This window comes from Anoplopoma fimbria, chromosome 13 (assembly GCF_027596085.1).
Source record: "Anoplopoma fimbria isolate UVic2021 breed Golden Eagle Sablefish chromosome 13, Afim_UVic_2022, whole genome shotgun sequence".
Taxonomy (NCBI): Eukaryota; Metazoa; Chordata; class Actinopteri; order Perciformes; family Anoplopomatidae; genus Anoplopoma; species Anoplopoma fimbria.
In genome coordinates this window covers 15,619,176-15,634,815 of record NC_072461.1, presented here as the reverse complement: position 1 = coordinate 15,634,815, position 15,640 = coordinate 15,619,176, and the positions used below count along the sequence as shown (strand labels likewise).

General features: G+C 39.6%; 3 protein-coding genes across 3 annotated transcripts; all 3 read left to right on the top strand.

Moving 5' to 3' along the window:
- The first annotated feature begins 901 nt into the window (after window positions 1-901).
- arid5a (AT rich interactive domain 5A (MRF1-like)) lies at window positions 902-8,093 on the top strand. The gene is made up of 7 exons (XM_054611319.1): window positions 902-972; window positions 2,171-2,241; window positions 4,468-4,639; window positions 4,740-4,792; window positions 5,612-5,709; window positions 5,792-5,957; window positions 6,051-8,093. Exons 1-7 carry the CDS (start codon window positions 969-971, stop codon window positions 7,272-7,274), a joined length of 1,788 nt encoding a protein of 595 aa, XP_054467294.1. The 5' UTR covers window positions 902-968; the 3' UTR covers window positions 7,275-8,093.
- Window positions 8,094-9,257: 1,164 nt separating this feature from the next.
- On the top strand, window positions 9,258-13,057 carry gins4 (GINS complex subunit 4 (Sld5 homolog)). Its single transcript, XM_054611450.1, has 8 exons — window positions 9,258-9,499; window positions 9,596-9,682; window positions 10,758-10,871; window positions 10,969-11,066; window positions 11,161-11,249; window positions 11,427-11,517; window positions 11,651-11,755; window positions 12,075-13,057. Exons 1-7 carry the CDS (start codon window positions 9,404-9,406, stop codon window positions 11,745-11,747), a joined length of 672 nt encoding a protein of 223 aa, XP_054467425.1. The 5' UTR covers window positions 9,258-9,403; the 3' UTR covers window positions 11,748-11,755; window positions 12,075-13,057.
- Window positions 13,058-13,789: 732 nt separating this feature from the next.
- On the top strand, window positions 13,790-15,043 carry ppp1r3c2b (protein phosphatase 1 regulatory subunit 3C2, duplicate b). The gene is made up of 2 exons (XM_054611627.1): window positions 13,790-13,935; window positions 14,155-15,043. Exons 1-2 carry the CDS (start codon window positions 13,916-13,918, stop codon window positions 15,023-15,025), a joined length of 891 nt encoding a protein of 296 aa, XP_054467602.1. The 5' UTR covers window positions 13,790-13,915; the 3' UTR covers window positions 15,026-15,043.
- Window positions 15,044-15,640: the final 597 nt, after the last annotated feature.

Sequence of the window (15,640 nt, the reverse complement as noted above, 5' to 3'; positions counted from 1 at the left end):
TTGCTGCAGTGATGTACAAGTTAACTCCAGGACATTGTGAGAAATTCATAATCAAGTAAGAAAACAAAATGTTTTCAAATTATGCTTACTCATTGTGTTCAATACTTTTTGTTATACTGCTTCAGAAGATATATTTGACAGCGGGAAATCTCTCTCCCTTTACTCACATTATCACACAATCATTACACTTATATTTAAATCAATATTAATTTCCATGCCAAATTAACAACATACATTTTCTAATCAGAACAAAACTGTATCATTTGATTCGGAATCAACCAATCAGATTAATTGTGTAACAAACTGTTTCTAAGTAATTAGCAAGCTCCTAGAAATGACTAAATGCTTACTCAGTAATGATATGCATTGACAGTAAGGGGCGCAGCCTTCCTTTCTTTTTTCTGAGAATAAAATCCTAAAATACATCCCTAAATTTATCTATTTTGGTGAATTTGAGTCCAGTCTGCACACTGAAGTTGACCAGGCTTATATATATCATTGTATCACAAACTTTGTTGAGTAACTATAAAGTAAGTGGAGACATGTATGTTTATCAGTCATGTCTGTAATGTACACATTAATAAAAAACAATAATGACATTACAATTCCAGGTGCTGGTTAAAACATCAACTTAATTTCCTCATGTTTACTTATGTGGAAATAAGTAATAAACTACATCATTACCATAGCATCAGATTCTGTTGAAACTGGGGACAAAGAACAAACAATTAAACACAGATGTTGTTGTTTTTTGTCTGAAAATCAGGTGATGAAACATTGTGACGCTTGAGAAACGAAGCAAAGAACTCAGTTTCCCAGACTCATTTGCTGCGAGACAAACAGTACAACCAATGAAACTGTTTTGTGGAGACACCTTCCTGTTTTGTGGTGTGAAGTTGAAGAGGACTCTGCATGAATTACTGTCACAAAACCTTGTCAAGCCAGAGACTACAAGCCAACTTCTGGAAATGGGTAAGAAGGACTTTTGTGTTTGTTGAACTGTTTTATGTACTTAATGCAAGCAGTTAAATACTGTTTGGTTTTACATATTGATATTAATAAATATTACCCCTTTATAAGACTGAGTTACCTTCTTTAAACTATATATATAAAAACTGTATCAGGTCTGTTTTTGTAGAAGTAATGCTAATAAATTAATTTGTGAAAGAAACCAACTCATTTTATGTAGAAAACAATAATGCCTGAGAAATGTATTATTAACTGCCAGTGCTCTAATTTATCTATAACAATATTCTGACTGAGATCAATATCTATATCTATATGTATTTGTTAATTGGCAAAGAAACGAAACCATAAAAATGAACAGCACATGCTTGAGAAATTCTACCCTATATCAAAAGTGTTTCCTCAACACACGAAATGGAGTAGTTAGAGGCTACTGAAAGCAGAATTAAAGGTTCAAGCCACAGCACAGGAAACAAGTGATCTCAAAAGAGAAGCATATTGGTTTTGCACACAACTGATATCACTGTGGGTGGAGGGCTACGAGGTTTGGAGCTGACAGTTTGTGCATAATCACATATCATTTCTTTGTGGTCTTTAATTTCACTTTCCTTCATAAAATGCATTATTACGGTCCTAATATTGAGAGAAGCATGAGGCATGAGAATAAAATGTACAGTGTTTCTTAATATCTCATATTCCAGTGCCAATAGTAACAATCATCCAGCGCAACGCAAGGAATGATAATGTTTTACGTATGTTGCAGTTTATTGAATCAGATTATATCACCGTTGCCAATTATTGAAGTTTATGTGTTACAATATCATACAGTGCAGCGTTCAAGTGGTTATGTTCATGAGCAGGAAGTGGTTTCGCAAACTGTGGTTTTATATCAGACTCAGTTGACAATATGTTCTACAGATTTCCAGTTTATGTGCTGATCAATCATCTGACCATTACGCAAATTACATAAACGGATACATTCCCAGCAATGATGACGTTCGGCTTTAATGCTTTTTTTTTATGAAAGATATGTTTAGACTGTTTTTGCATTTCTGCATTTAATGTTTCTGCAACCTGGAATGTTTACCAATATTTATTGTGGGAAGTGCTTGCTTCCTTGACTGTTGTTCTTTGAAATCAAATTCACACTAGTCTTTTGGAGTTAAATGCTAAATGTCTTGTCCCTGCTGTGTGTCTCATGAAGCTCAAGAGGACCAGACTGAGACATCACAACAAACAGCAGCCAGTGACGAAGAGCCGGGGACAGAGAACCAGGTACTAACCTCTGTCACTGCTGGTACTGTAAATGTCAGTTGGCCTTCTGGCAGCAGTCTGGGCAATTTCCATCAGTTACAGTTAATCAGTTACTACAGACATGACTGCTCAGAGTGAGCTGTCTTTTCATTTCCCCTTTTTAGTGAATTTGAGATAGTGGCAATGCTTTTTTCAAGTGCTGATTGTGTGATTACAGTTGTTTCATTTCAATGGCTGATTGTGAAATGAGTAACAAGGAATATGTGATTCCGCTTTGTATCCAGAGAGGGTCATGTCACACACGCACATCTCACCCCATAAGACACACCACAATATTTTCATTGCACATACAGAAACTGACGGAGGTCTTCACAAGCCAGTATTCTGGTAAGTGAAATGTGATGTACAATATGAGAAACACAAATTAGATCATCAAATTTCCAAGGCTGATGTGAGTTGAAAGCCTGGTGGTTTCTGTGGCCTGCCGATAGCATCAATCCAGCACGCCACTGACAATCATTGCGAGAATCACACATCGACACATTGACATCAACATCACCCACGCGGTTTTCCAAAAAAAAAAAAATTATTGTGGAAATCAACTGAATGTTTCACAATGATATTCGCAACCTGGTGTATAGATTAAGATCTGCAGCAAAGGGTCTACAATGTGTGGCTTCGGGTGCAGACGTTTCCTGTTGGCAACCTTTAATGCATGAACCTGAAAGTTTTGTGAATCAGATATGAAAACAGTGACTGAAAGTTACAAAATTCCAGTGAATTTTATGCAACACCCCAAGCAAAATTTTGCAATTTTAACGTGTGCACCACCATCTCATTATTTTAGATGAAGGTGCAAATATATTTTTGTTCCGTGTTTATCAGCAGATCACAGTTGTAGAAATACAGACAACTAAAAGCGATATGATCAAATATGATTTTTAGACACTTTGAGTAGAAACATAATATCTGCAGTGGGAGAAGCAGGTGATACAGAGGTGGAGAGTCAGAGCTGTTGGCTGGGAACAGCACTGTGGAGCCGCTGAACTGTGACTCAGTTGGGGTAATCTTGGTTAGAGGCCTGCACCTTCACTATTACTCACTCTGGAGGCCTACTTCTCGGAACCAGGAACCACATAGAGGAACTTTATTCAATATGAAACCACGTCGAGCTGATTTGTTGAACAATGACTGCTACAGAAATAAAGCCTTTTTCTCAGTGTGCTGATTCAAAGTAAGATACTGACACTATCCATTGTGGTCTCTTTTGACATCCAATCTACTGAAATTGATCGATACAACACGCAATGTGAGATTTCACATTTAAATATCTGCCGTGAAATACAGAAGCAAGTATTTGTGCTGTTTGAGCCATTGGGAATAATATTGTTGCAGTGAAAAACTGACAACTACCATTTAGTTATACCACATACTGTATACACACCACATAAAAAAACAATAAGGTTGAGTTTTTTTAAAGAGATAACTTAAAAGCACAATCCCCCTATTAAACTTTTAAAGCCTTACAACAAAAACATAATGGTGTTGAAAATACAAACACTGTATCATTTTCATCAACAGTTTCTCTTCTTAATAATTTAATGTTTTATACTTCTCTTCTTGAAACCTTTCTAACTGCGGATTTTGATTCTGCATGTCTTCACTGTTTCATTTCTCCTTTCTTGCAAACCACAAATAGTGACATTGTCAATTTCTAGCACTGAAGTTCTGGGTAGTCCGGGTTGTAACACTTGATGCAACTATTCTTGTTAACTCTTGGTATCTTAAATTCCTCTTCAAAGTTAATGACACTAGTTCTGCAGAAATACAGAAAACATGCAGACAGTTATTTCTTAGAAGGTACGAAGCAGCATCTTTATTCAAAGTTTGTTTACAACACTTTAATATATAAAACATTCTTTTGGCTTTATGTTTGTTTTTCAATGTGACATTTGTGATACCAGCGTCTAACAACTCTAGACCAAAAACCCCACAAGTCTCCTGCTTTCTCTCCAGACAGGATGTGTAGTGGTTATCTATTGAAAGTAGCGGTAAAACCCTACTCTCTGATTTTGATGTTTCATTTCATCATTTGCATCCCATGAGATGACTCTGTGCGTCTTGTTTCCCACCTCTGTAAAACAGGTTTCTATATCAGTGCAGTGACTCATGACACATTGAGCTTCTTGATTTTCATGCAAAACATTTTACATGTTTTCTCTAATGCACCTGTTTTCTCAACACTAGGCTTCTCCCTCTGTCATTGAGATCCTCTATGACTCTATGACTGAATGTGAAGAAGAAGCGAGGCCAAAGCTAGTGCAGATGGAGGAGAAGGCCTTTGTGTCAAGTCTGCACTCTTTTATGAAGGACAGAGGTACACCTATAGAAAGGATCCCACATCTGGGCTTCAAGCAGAGTGAGTTGATGTTCATTAATTAGCACTGCGCTTGATATTGAATGAACACTTTATTCACATTCGAATAAAAATGATTAATTTCTCATGGGTGTTTCCCCAGTTAATCTTTGGAGGATCTACAAAGCTGTTGATAAACTTGGAGGCTATGATTCAGTGAGTACAAGTTCTTAATTCGACTGCAGTTCATAGTACTTTGACCAGTGTGTTAACAGGTTTCTAAGTGGAAAATGAGCTATAGGTCATGTGCTGTAACATGGTGGTTTTTACCACACTGGAGGATAGTTAGCTCTCAGGCTCTCGTTGCTCTGTTGTCTTTGATGTTGACACTGTGGGACAAGATCTAAGCGTGCTTCTCATGTTGAAACGGCACTAAAGTAGGGCTGGGGCTCTAAACAATGCCGACCCTCATCACCACCATCACTGTGGCGTCTGTGTTGCAAGGTGTAAACACAACGTAAGACGCCCACTTACTTTTAAAAATGAAAGTGTTTGTGAAAACAAGCAGACTTGTCATTTAACTCAAGGCCTCAAGAGAATACCTTGGGCCTGTGCACAACAACACTTAAACGCATTTAAATAAAAGAAGTGCAAAATTTAAATTAAGAGTAATAAAAATAGGAAGTTATATAAGATATAAGTTCACGTTTCAAACAATATCTGATAGCTACAGTTTCTTCGATAAAGAAGAACTTCCCATATCCACACAAACTGTATAAAACATTATAAAACAGTATTAAACTGTATAAAACTGCGCACAAAAAGATAAATAAGACAATACATCATAAATTATGGTTTGTGCCCCCTGGTGGCAGTCACAAATTAAGCAGAATTTCAGTTTGTAGGGTACCAGGAATGATGAGCCATTGAGTCACCGTCAGTTACGTCTCTTACATTTAAATGAAGGGTAATTGTAACCACTACAGACATGTGTTGCTACATATGCACCTTTCCTCACACTGTGTTATCCAACAGGTGACAGCACGACGTCTTTGGAAGAAAGTCTATGATGAGCTGGGAGGAAGTCCAGGTAGCACCAGCGCTGCTACTTGCACTCGCAGACACTATGAGAAGTGAGCACTATTTTGTTTTAAACTTACCTGTCCAATCAATCACTATATCAACAGCATCATAATCAGAGATGTGTTTCTTTAGGCTGGTGCTGCCCTTTGAACGACAAATAAATGGAGAGGAGGACAGACCTCTGCCTCCAAGCAAACCACGGAAGCCATATAAGAGAAATTTGGATGGCAAGGTCACCAAGGCTGAGAGAAAGAGGAAAATATCTCAGTCAGATAGAGAGATGGATTCAGAGATAGAGGTAACATATTTTATTTGGGAAAATGTCTCAAAAAGAAATAAATCTGTATTAGCACATAAAGTGTCCTAAAACATCCCCTGTATCATTTTATAGATACTCACCGAGAGAAGTCCAGAGGCTGCCTGCCAAAGTGAAGCAGTGATGCATCCTCACCCGGCTCTCTGGGTTCCCCCCTCTGATAGACACCGCCCAGACTGCTCTCTGCCAAACAGAGCAACCACCGCTCTTTGCACTCCTGTCTATGCCCACCTCGTCCAGGTCCCCACATCCAGCCCCTGGACGGCTCATATCCCGTCTTCTGCCGGAGAGGTCATCTCCCCTCTGGAGAAAAAAAAGCGGATGGCTCAGGCGAGCCTTAACTTGCCACTGAATCCTTACACTGAGGATAAAGAAAGGCCCTCCGTCATTCACTGCTCCCAGTCTCCAGCCCGGGCTTCTTCCAGCCGGAACTGCGACTCCTCCGACAGCTCCCCGCTGCCTTTAAGTCCTTCCTCCTCACGCAGCCCATCCCCTTACTCTGTTTCATCAGAGGACGGTCCACAAGGGAATGAAGATAAACCTGCATTAGGCTCTGAACTATCCCAAAACTGTACCAGCTCGGTGAATACGCCCAACTGTGGTGAGGAAAGGAAGTCTGTGAGCTGCTGTCAGATATCCAAAGACCCCGAAGGACAGAAAAAAGGCATCAACTCCCCATCCAAACACTCCGTTAAGGTCCAGAATAAAGACTCTGACTGGAAGCCAATCCACAAAGAGAGTCGAAAATATTCCACCCAACCTTTCCATTCATTCTCGGATTGGGCTCCAACATCTACCTCTAGTTTCACCAAAGTCATTCCAAAATCTGTGCAGCTTCTGCGGCCCGCTCCTATTCGGCCAGCTTATAAACTCCAGCAGGGCAGATCGATGCAGCAGGACCAGTCTCTGACTTGTGCGAAGAGGCAGAACAACACGGCTCCATGGTTTTATCAAACAGAGAAGAGGGAGAAATCCAGGACAGTGCAACAGAAAGTTCCCCCCCCTCAGCAGAGTTCCCCCCATTCGACCGCCAGTCTGCCGGTGTCGTGCGTGCTGTCGAGCTACGACAAATCAGGGAGGGACTCTCGACACCAGCCTCTATTACACCCAGCTTTTTTCACCAACAGAATGAGACTACCTCAATCCCAGCTAGTATACCGACACGTCCCGATGAGTCCAGTTCACTCTGCTCTCATAGGGTCTGCTGTTTATCCATATCCCTACTCCATTCCTCTGTTAAATCCCCAAACAGGATATGCCTTACCTGCCATGCATCCAATTTATCCTCACAAGCTGTGATTCTTTGTATTTCAACTCTAGACTTCAATAATAATAGTAATAATGATAAGAAGAAGAAGAAGTATGTCAGACAGAAATATTTAGGTGATGTGGCTTTACACACAGGCATCCCCCAGAGGGACACCAGTTACTGTAAAATCATTAACTGTGTGACTGTGTTGACCTTCTGTGGCCAAAACCAAACTACGCTGAAGGGAAATGAAGTCCCAGCAGTGACAACGAGATGTACAGTATTTATAGGATTACAGTGAAACAGGTTAAATCGTGCTTAAAACGAATCATTTTTTATCGCTTAGCAGAACTGTGCAAAATGTACTTATTAACTATATGTATTATTTTGTATAGCTATAGTCTCATTAAATGCAAAGAATAAGTTAAAGTTCTTATTTAATGATATATTTTTGTGATTATGCCAAATTTTCAATTGATGGCCTAACTATATCCTGTTAATTAAACAAACCACAGTCGTTGCACATCACTTCTCACTTGCACCATTTCAATACTCTGTTGAAAGCAAAGGACCTTCTTATTGTACTGTATTGTGAAGTCTGTTGAACATAATGATACTTTATGAATACTGTATACAATATTCATAAAGTATCATTATGTACATATATGTACCGTGTATCAGTGTTAGATATGTTTAAAAGATATGCAGATTCCAGTCATGCAAATGTATTTAAACAGAAAGTAAATAAATGGTCATAGATAAATGACAAAAATGCACATACATTATTTTTTTTTTGTTGTTAACTGTAGAAATGTTTCTTCATACCATATCGTAAAATATTTCACCAAAGCCCTAATCATTTTGAATAAAAGGTTGTCTTTAAGTGTTTTTTAATCTGTTTGTCTGACCATTTGAACTTTATTAGTTAATAATGAATTTGTCACCTGATTTATAAGTGATTGACATCATCAGTATTATAGGAATGGTTACATTTGTTTTTTAACATGAAGGGACAAATAGGCCCCATGAATAGGAGTAGGTTATCAGAGAATAAGAAAACATTGCAGCACAGCATTCACTCTGATTTTAGATTACACTTCATGATGTCTTTTTTTACCATAAACCTTTCTTCATTGCATGACCGCTGTAGCTGTGGTAATGGGGTCTGTTTATCTACTTTACAAAATGACAGTAGCTCTCCGGATTGTGGTGCAACCAGGCTTTAAAACCCTGCAGTTCTGATGAAGCACAGATAAGCCCAGAGGAAGCAACTGTGAGAGACTGTGCAATACGCAAGAACATTACTGATGAAAATAACGATGAATTATGAGGCAAGAGCAATGAAGAGGAAAAAGAAAAGAGGAAATTAGACAAATTAAATTCCGCTGCAGGCCACAACGTGGTTTGAAGACAGCTGTGACGAAACGAGCAGATGATGCATTTCTGCTAAATGCACATATAGAGACGCACATGCGTGAAAGAGACGAGAGATTGTGCAGAGGAGACATGGCATGTTGACTTTGGGGAAACGCAGTGGAAAGTCGGTTTCCATGTGTTTTGTGTGTGTGTGTGTGTGTGTGTGTGCGTATGTAAATAATCACATTTTTTTGCTATGGTCATCAGCTAAACATACTTTCATTCATAATAACATTCAGAGAACATGTCATTTGTTGTACCATCATTAGACTTTCAAAATAGATTGTATAGTTCACATTACATACAGTAGAATACATACTCTTTGTATTCAGAATAATAGTGCAATGCTCCCTGAGTTTGGACTCTCAGGAAGCGCTACTTTTAGACTGTTTAAATCCCTCTCCTACAGAAGCTTACACCAATTATCATGACCCAAACTGTAGCCACAGTATCTTTTATGCAAAGCATTTTCTTGTATAGCCCGTCCATTGTTCTCTTCAACCGTTAATCGGCGGGAAAAACGCCACACAGCGTTTGAGGAACCGTGCCTGACAGATCTTACGTAGGGAGAAATAATACGAAATGTCTTCTCGCGAGATTAGTCGTAGTGGCGCGAATAAACAAGGAGTTCCTCCTCCGGTAAATGTACGCTGCTTGTGTCTCTCCGGGAAACTCTTCTAAACTATTAAGTTTGAGTCGCTTTACATTTAACAGTTCAACATAAAGTGAGACTTTACATTTTGTCTGTTTACTTAATGAAACTATGGACGCTTTGTCTGATGACGGCAGCGACGTCCACCAGGACGAGACGCAGGAGGACGTGATGACCCCGGCGGAGCTGATCAACAAACTGGAAGAAGTGAGACAACTTTAATCAACATTGTTCTATTTGAAGGCATGACATGAAGCCGTGTCCTCACAGCTGTGTCCTCTGTGTCCTCTGTGTCCCCGGCAGGCTTGGCTGAATGAGAAGTTCTCACCCGAGCTGCTGGAGAACAAGTCGGAGGTGGTGGAGTGTGTGATGGAGCAGCTGAGTCACATGGTAAACTAACCCGGGGAATACCTGCAGCTCTGCGGGGTTGTTTGTCTAAGCTCACTGTATGTTCCATCCTGATTCTACCTACATTTTCTAAATGTCACAAAACAGCACATATGCAGTGTGAACAACCATTGTTATGTTATGCATGGGTGGAAAAGGTATTCATGTTTTTCCCACAGTAAAAGAAGTAGCACAATGTAAAAAAAAAAAAAAAAAAAAAAAAAAAAAAAAAAGCACATTAGTTGTGTCAGTTGTGTAGTGAAAGAATAAAGTGTAATGTTATATTCCACCTCTGCTATTCTGTCAATTGTTTACAGTACCAGTCAAAAGTTTGGACACTCCTTCTCATTCAACTACTTTGAAGAATCTAAAATCTAAAACATATTCTGGTTTGTTGAGCATTTGTTTGGTTACCACATAATTCCATATGTGTTCCCTCATAGTTTGGATGTCTTCAGTATTAATCTACAATGTAGAAAAACTAAAAATAAAGAAAAACCATTGAATGAGAAGGTGTGTCCAAACTTTTGACTGGTACTGAACATCATAAATGTTAGGAAATAGTTAAAAAATGGACCATCACAAGGTCATATCATCAACTGTGCTATCTGATATGTGTTTGTGTGTATGTAAAATCAAGTCTGCATTGAAATGTGTCCAATATGAATGATTTGGTTTTTCTTTACCTTGGTGAGTAACAAACACACATTTAAAAGTTGTTGTATAGACCTTTTCAATGCAACAGCTTGGCTCCGTGTTTACTTGCTGTCAGCTGACGTCATTCACTGCCACAGGACACAAACTGTAACACATTTGGTATGTTTATGTTTACCACTGTGGAATGAATGGTCTATGCGAGTATGACTTTACATTATTGCTGTCGGAATCCTGACATCAAATCTCAGCTGTGGAGACGTAGATGGATCTGTGCACTTTCATTCAAATTATCAGAATGAATGGATTTTAGTATTTATATTCTATTCATATTCCAAATCTTTTTCTTTTCTGGTCATTTTAAGTCACCCTGAATGAAGGAAATGTTCATTTTTTACTGTGTCCTCATCTGTTCCTCCAACAGGAAGCCAACTTGCAGCGGGTGAAGAAAGGTGATGCGAAGGCCAGCATCCATCGCATGGAGATAGACAGGATTCGCTTCGTGCTCAGCAGCTATCTGCGCGCCCGTCTGCAGAAGGTCAGTAGAGTCAACAATGTAACTGCAAAATAAAAGCTCTCATTTCACTCGGTGCCTGTTGACAGTATTGCCTGATCTTTGTGCCACGCATGTGTAGATTGAAAAGTTTTTCCCGCATGTCCTGGAGAGAGAAAAGTCTCGGGGTGAGGGAGATCCGTCCCTGCTTTCACCTGAGGAGTTTGCTTTTGCCAAAGAGTGAGTATTGTATAGTAAGGTTAGAGCTGTTTGCTTATTCTGCTCTTTTTTTGTGACACTTGGGGGTAAAAACACATGTTCATCTGGTACACAGGTACTATGCCAACACAGAAACCTACTTGAAGGCTGTAGCACTGAAGCGCATGCCCCCCAACCTGCAGACAGTGGATATGCTCAAAGCAGGTAAAATGTAGCTTCTATTATCTTTATTTCTACCTACATTGCTCGCTTTTATATTTTCAGTCTAGAATGATTTGTGCCTCAAATACTTCTAGTAGCATGCACTGGCAGGTTGTGGCATTTACTGTGACATTTTCACTGCCGATCACACCAAATCCCTGTGTTCTGATGTAATCACAGTCCCTGAGCCGTGCTTGGACTCCTTCGTGTTTCTACGAGTGAAGGAGAGACAGGAAAACATCTTGGTAGAGCCTGAAACAGATGATCAGAGGTATGTTTCATTTGTCACTGTTTTTAAAACCCACTAGGGGGCAGTGTCACCATTTTAACGGTCAGCACTGTTAAATTTCTCTGCACGGACACTGAAACAACTGATATTATCTCCTCTCTGTCTCTTCTATCAGAGAGTTTGTTGTAGATCTCGAAGAGGGCTCTCAACATTTAATGCGGTATCGAACTATAGCACCGCTCGTTTCAAGTGGGGCCGTGCAGTTAATTTGAACGGCGAGGTAAGTAACAATGAGTCAGTTTGACAGTGTCATCTTTCTCATTAACTCAACACCGCCCTCACACCCTCTAGCACTGATATCTGCTATTTCATTCCTGCACATCTTACATAAGCAACTGCTTTGCAGCGACATCTGGATTTATTTTTAGCTCTCACTGTTTTTATTGCAGTGTCCATTGTCTCTTGACAACATATAATGGAAGAAATGTGTCTCCTTTAGGAAGCAAAATATGTTTACAATAAAGCAGATTTGTCATTTCTCTCTAAACTATGTTTAACATTCAAACACGATAAACACAATGTCATATTTGTTGTTACAGGTCTGTCTGTTGGTGTGGATGTTTTCAGCTCCATGAGGTCAGAAAATGAGCAATGGCCTATTTGTAAATAGCGTTAATGAGGAATGGGCACATTAACCGGCAGAGATTACATCTGGATTTGCACTCATCTTTCTGACTGTTGTCAGGATTAAGGATTAACTCTTGGGACATAAACACAGAAATTTGTTGCACCATATCTTCAAGACATGTAACTCTAACACAAAATATAAGGTTGTTTTGTGGGAGCTGCTTGGTGCGGATGAAACCTGTTCGCTCAAGCAGTGTTTTCATTCCTGTGGTGTTATTTTAGGATCTTTTTACTCATGTCACAACTAATCTGCTCACTATTCTGTTACTTTACCCAGATGAGTCACATTATTGGACTTTTTCCTCTGCTGTTCAGTGACGGGATGCACCCGAAGGTGAAATGTCATCAGTTCGCTTGGCATCATAATGTATATCAGCCCAAGGTGGGCATGTTAGAAAAACATGGTTTCATTTTGACATTCACACTTAAATGAATATGCAATACTGTCAATATAAATAATAGAAATCCTGTTATTGTTCATATAACTTCTTTGCATCTCTTTATTTAAAGTTTATTTTGAGCTCATGTGTTTTTTTAGCTTTGCCCTAAAGGGATGTGTGGAACGTTGTCTTCTCTGAGACATAATTGTTGTAATAGCATTGTTATGTAAGCGTCTCTAAGGGAGCAATCAGGGCTTATTGTCTGCCCTCACACAAATTGCTCAGTTTTTGGAACTAATAAGGGACTGAGGGAGGGCGAGCTTTGCAAAACTCAACCACGTGTCAACTGAATCCTACAACCCAGTGTTATTAGGAGATTGGTAATAGTATTCTGGGGGTCTTGATGACCTTAGCAGGAAAACAAAATGTAAAGTTTTGTTTAGAGTACCTTTATGCCATTATTCATATTCAAATGTTCTTTTAGACCTTGAAAATGTGGATTTTGAGAAAAATAAATACACTGTAAATGATTGAAGGTTTACAAAAAGTCTATCATTTTATTATTTCTTAAATGCAGCACCCATCACCCAACATCATTGCTTTACCTCATTTAGCTTTCTGGACTCAAACCTTTCTTTACAATTTCCTCAGTCAACAAAATATCACCATGTGTGTTACATCTGGTTTCACGTAACTCAATATGTGCACATGTACTTGGATTGAGTCCTCCATGCCAGTCACCTAACTGGCAGGCAGTTAGGTGACTGGCAATCTGAGTGGTTTTGTAATCCTGCCCTCCTAAGCATCATACATAGTGACTGAGAGTAGAGCCAAAGATGACTGGAATAGTTTCCATAATGCAAAGTAGAGAAGAGTTACATACAGTAGACCTGTGTTCACTCAATCGTCCAGTCAGCACCGGATAACACCGTTTTGAGGTGACAATACAGAGACCTTGTTTTACAATGACATGTTTTTCACTTGACAGTCAAATACAGAATTAGAATAGAAAGTGGCATTTATGTTAAATGTAGCTATAAATTATCTTAAATCTGTACCATAACCAGAAATAATATAAAATAACATTATACAAAACCAGAATACGTAGCTGATTGGTCAGGAGAGAAGAGAGGGTGGAGTTTACAACATGACGTTAACTGAGGTAGTATAAATAGGATCCAGTGCAAGAGTTTCCTGCAGGCAAAGGGATGACTGAGACTACAGACAACAACTTGCTGCTTATGGGAGTTTGTAAGTACGATTAAAAACAGATTTAAGTGGGTTTTTTTTAATCAATGCACCCTCTATTGTAATACTACTTTTTCTATTTCTAGAACTCTACCCACTCAATCACTCAACATCAGACTAACAGTATGGAGATGTCCAGTACAACGTAAGCAAACTAAGTGTTGCACATTATCTTGTATTACTTCAATCGTTACAAAAAAATGGGATGAATTGTACTTATCACATTTTTAGTAAAACTTCTTGTGATGCATTTTTAATTTAATTCACCTCATTCATAACGGCACCATAACAGTAATTACAGAAGTTTTAATCACACTTCCAGGGCATCAATCTTTATTGAAATCCCTGTTTTTTCTGTTGCAAGTCTCCTGCCCGCGGTGAGCCTCGGGTCAATGGCTCACTCAGCAGGACTGGCGGAGATTGCGGTGAGGCTGTGCTTGAATCAACGTAAACAACTGTGTCCTCATGTTTGGGTTCCCATCCTGAAGCCCCAGCGCCCTTGCATTCGTCTTCCAGTTTCAGATCAGTTATCCTCTGACATCTTCAGCCACGCCTATCTGACCCACACTCTCCCATCTCTCTTTGATGACTTTGATGACTATGAAGATGATGTTTTGCACCCAATCAAGAACAAACGGGTGATTTTCGCTGACTCGTGGGGATTGTCTCTAACAGCCGTGCGAGTGTTTTCTGATGAAGAGGAGCAGTCTGACCTCGACCTACTGCCATCGCTGCAGGGTTTGGGCAGCATGACAGAGGATGGCTACAGCTGCACCGTCAGCACCTGCTGCCCAGGAACACGGCTCAAACTGGGCTTCCCGCAGCCTTCTGCAGATTTCCAGGCCTTTCGTGCCAAGCTGGCAGAGAGCATGGTTATCCTGGAGAACTGCAGTGTTACTGAGCAGGCCCTTCAAGGTACAGTGCGAGTCAGGAACATCAGTTTCCAGAAAGAAGTGCAAATACGCATCACTTTTGACTCATGGCAGAGCTACAGAGATGTGCCCTGTACGTACCTGCAGAAACGCTTCGGAGGGCCTCAGACAGACATCTTTGAATTTGAAGTAGCCATTCCTAAAGTGCTAGATGCCAAAAGGAAGATAGAATTCTGTTTAAGTTATTTACCAGGAGGCCATGGTGAGCCTTTTTGGGACAATAACAACGGACAGAATTACAGCATTGCTGTGTGCGTGAGCTCACATCTCTGTTGCGGGAAGAATCTAGGTGAAAGGGCATGATTTACTCAAGCTAGAAATGTTCCTAAATTTTGCAAAAACAGAAAACATTGGTCTTGGGTAGAGGTGAGGTGGGTATTTTTTTTAATACATTTGAATTTATTTTCATAAATGTTCATGAAATCTTAGTATGTGCTTTGTATAAATAATAATAAACAGATTGTTTTTGCGTTCAATTTTCTTTTTCTAGTTTTCTCTCACATTCCGTTTCAAATAGGTAAGCCTTTGTTTTTTCTGTTTTTCATGTCCTACATTCTGGCCACTCGTCAGTGCATGCATTACTTTTGTGCACCAGAGATGGGATGGCTTTCACTTTGGGCATTTCTTGGAGTCCCATATAGGTCAGAGATTATTGGGCAGCAACAAACAGGCACTGAAGCTAATCTTAGCTCAGCTCGGCTCTCAGAGCGGAGGCTTGCTGTCAGATAATGATTGATGGGAACTTTGGGATACAACCTTCGTTCTGTAACGCCCTGCTTTCATTGTCACATTGCACCAAATATTTCTGCAGAAGTTGGTCCGGCAACATTTAAACACTGAGCTACAATTTCCAAAAGATCTACAATGAGCCTTTTAAGAACCATTTGGCAGGAACGCTGAAAACTTGAGTTAAAGCTG

What these genes read in the sequence shown, in the direction of transcription:
- arid5a (XM_054611319.1), top strand. An exon ending in AGCCGGGGACAGAGAACCAG is followed by an intron (nt 2,242 to 4,467) that starts GTACTAACCTCT and finishes TCTCAACACTAG; the next exon opens with GCTTCTCCCTCTGTCATTGA. An exon ending in ACATCTGGGCTTCAAGCAGA is followed by an intron (nt 4,640 to 4,739) that starts GTGAGTTGATGT and finishes GTGTTTCCCCAG; the next exon opens with TTAATCTTTGGAGGATCTAC.
- ppp1r3c2b (XM_054611627.1), top strand. Translation starts at nt 13,916, where the DNA reads ATGGAGATGTCCAGTACAAC. An exon ending in ATGGAGATGTCCAGTACAAC is followed by an intron (nt 13,936 to 14,154) that starts GTAAGCAAACTA and finishes TTCTGTTGCAAG; the next exon opens with TCTCCTGCCCGCGGTGAGCC.
- gins4 (XM_054611450.1), top strand. Translation starts at nt 9,404, where the DNA reads ATGGACGCTTTGTCTGATGACGGCAGCGACGTCCACCAGGACGAGACG. An exon ending in TGATCAACAAACTGGAAGAA is followed by an intron (nt 9,500 to 9,595) that starts GTGAGACAACTT and finishes TGTCCCCGGCAG; the next exon opens with GCTTGGCTGAATGAGAAGTT. An exon ending in CCTGAAACAGATGATCAGAG is followed by an intron (nt 11,518 to 11,650) that starts GTATGTTTCATT and finishes CTCTTCTATCAG; the next exon opens with AGAGTTTGTTGTAGATCTCG.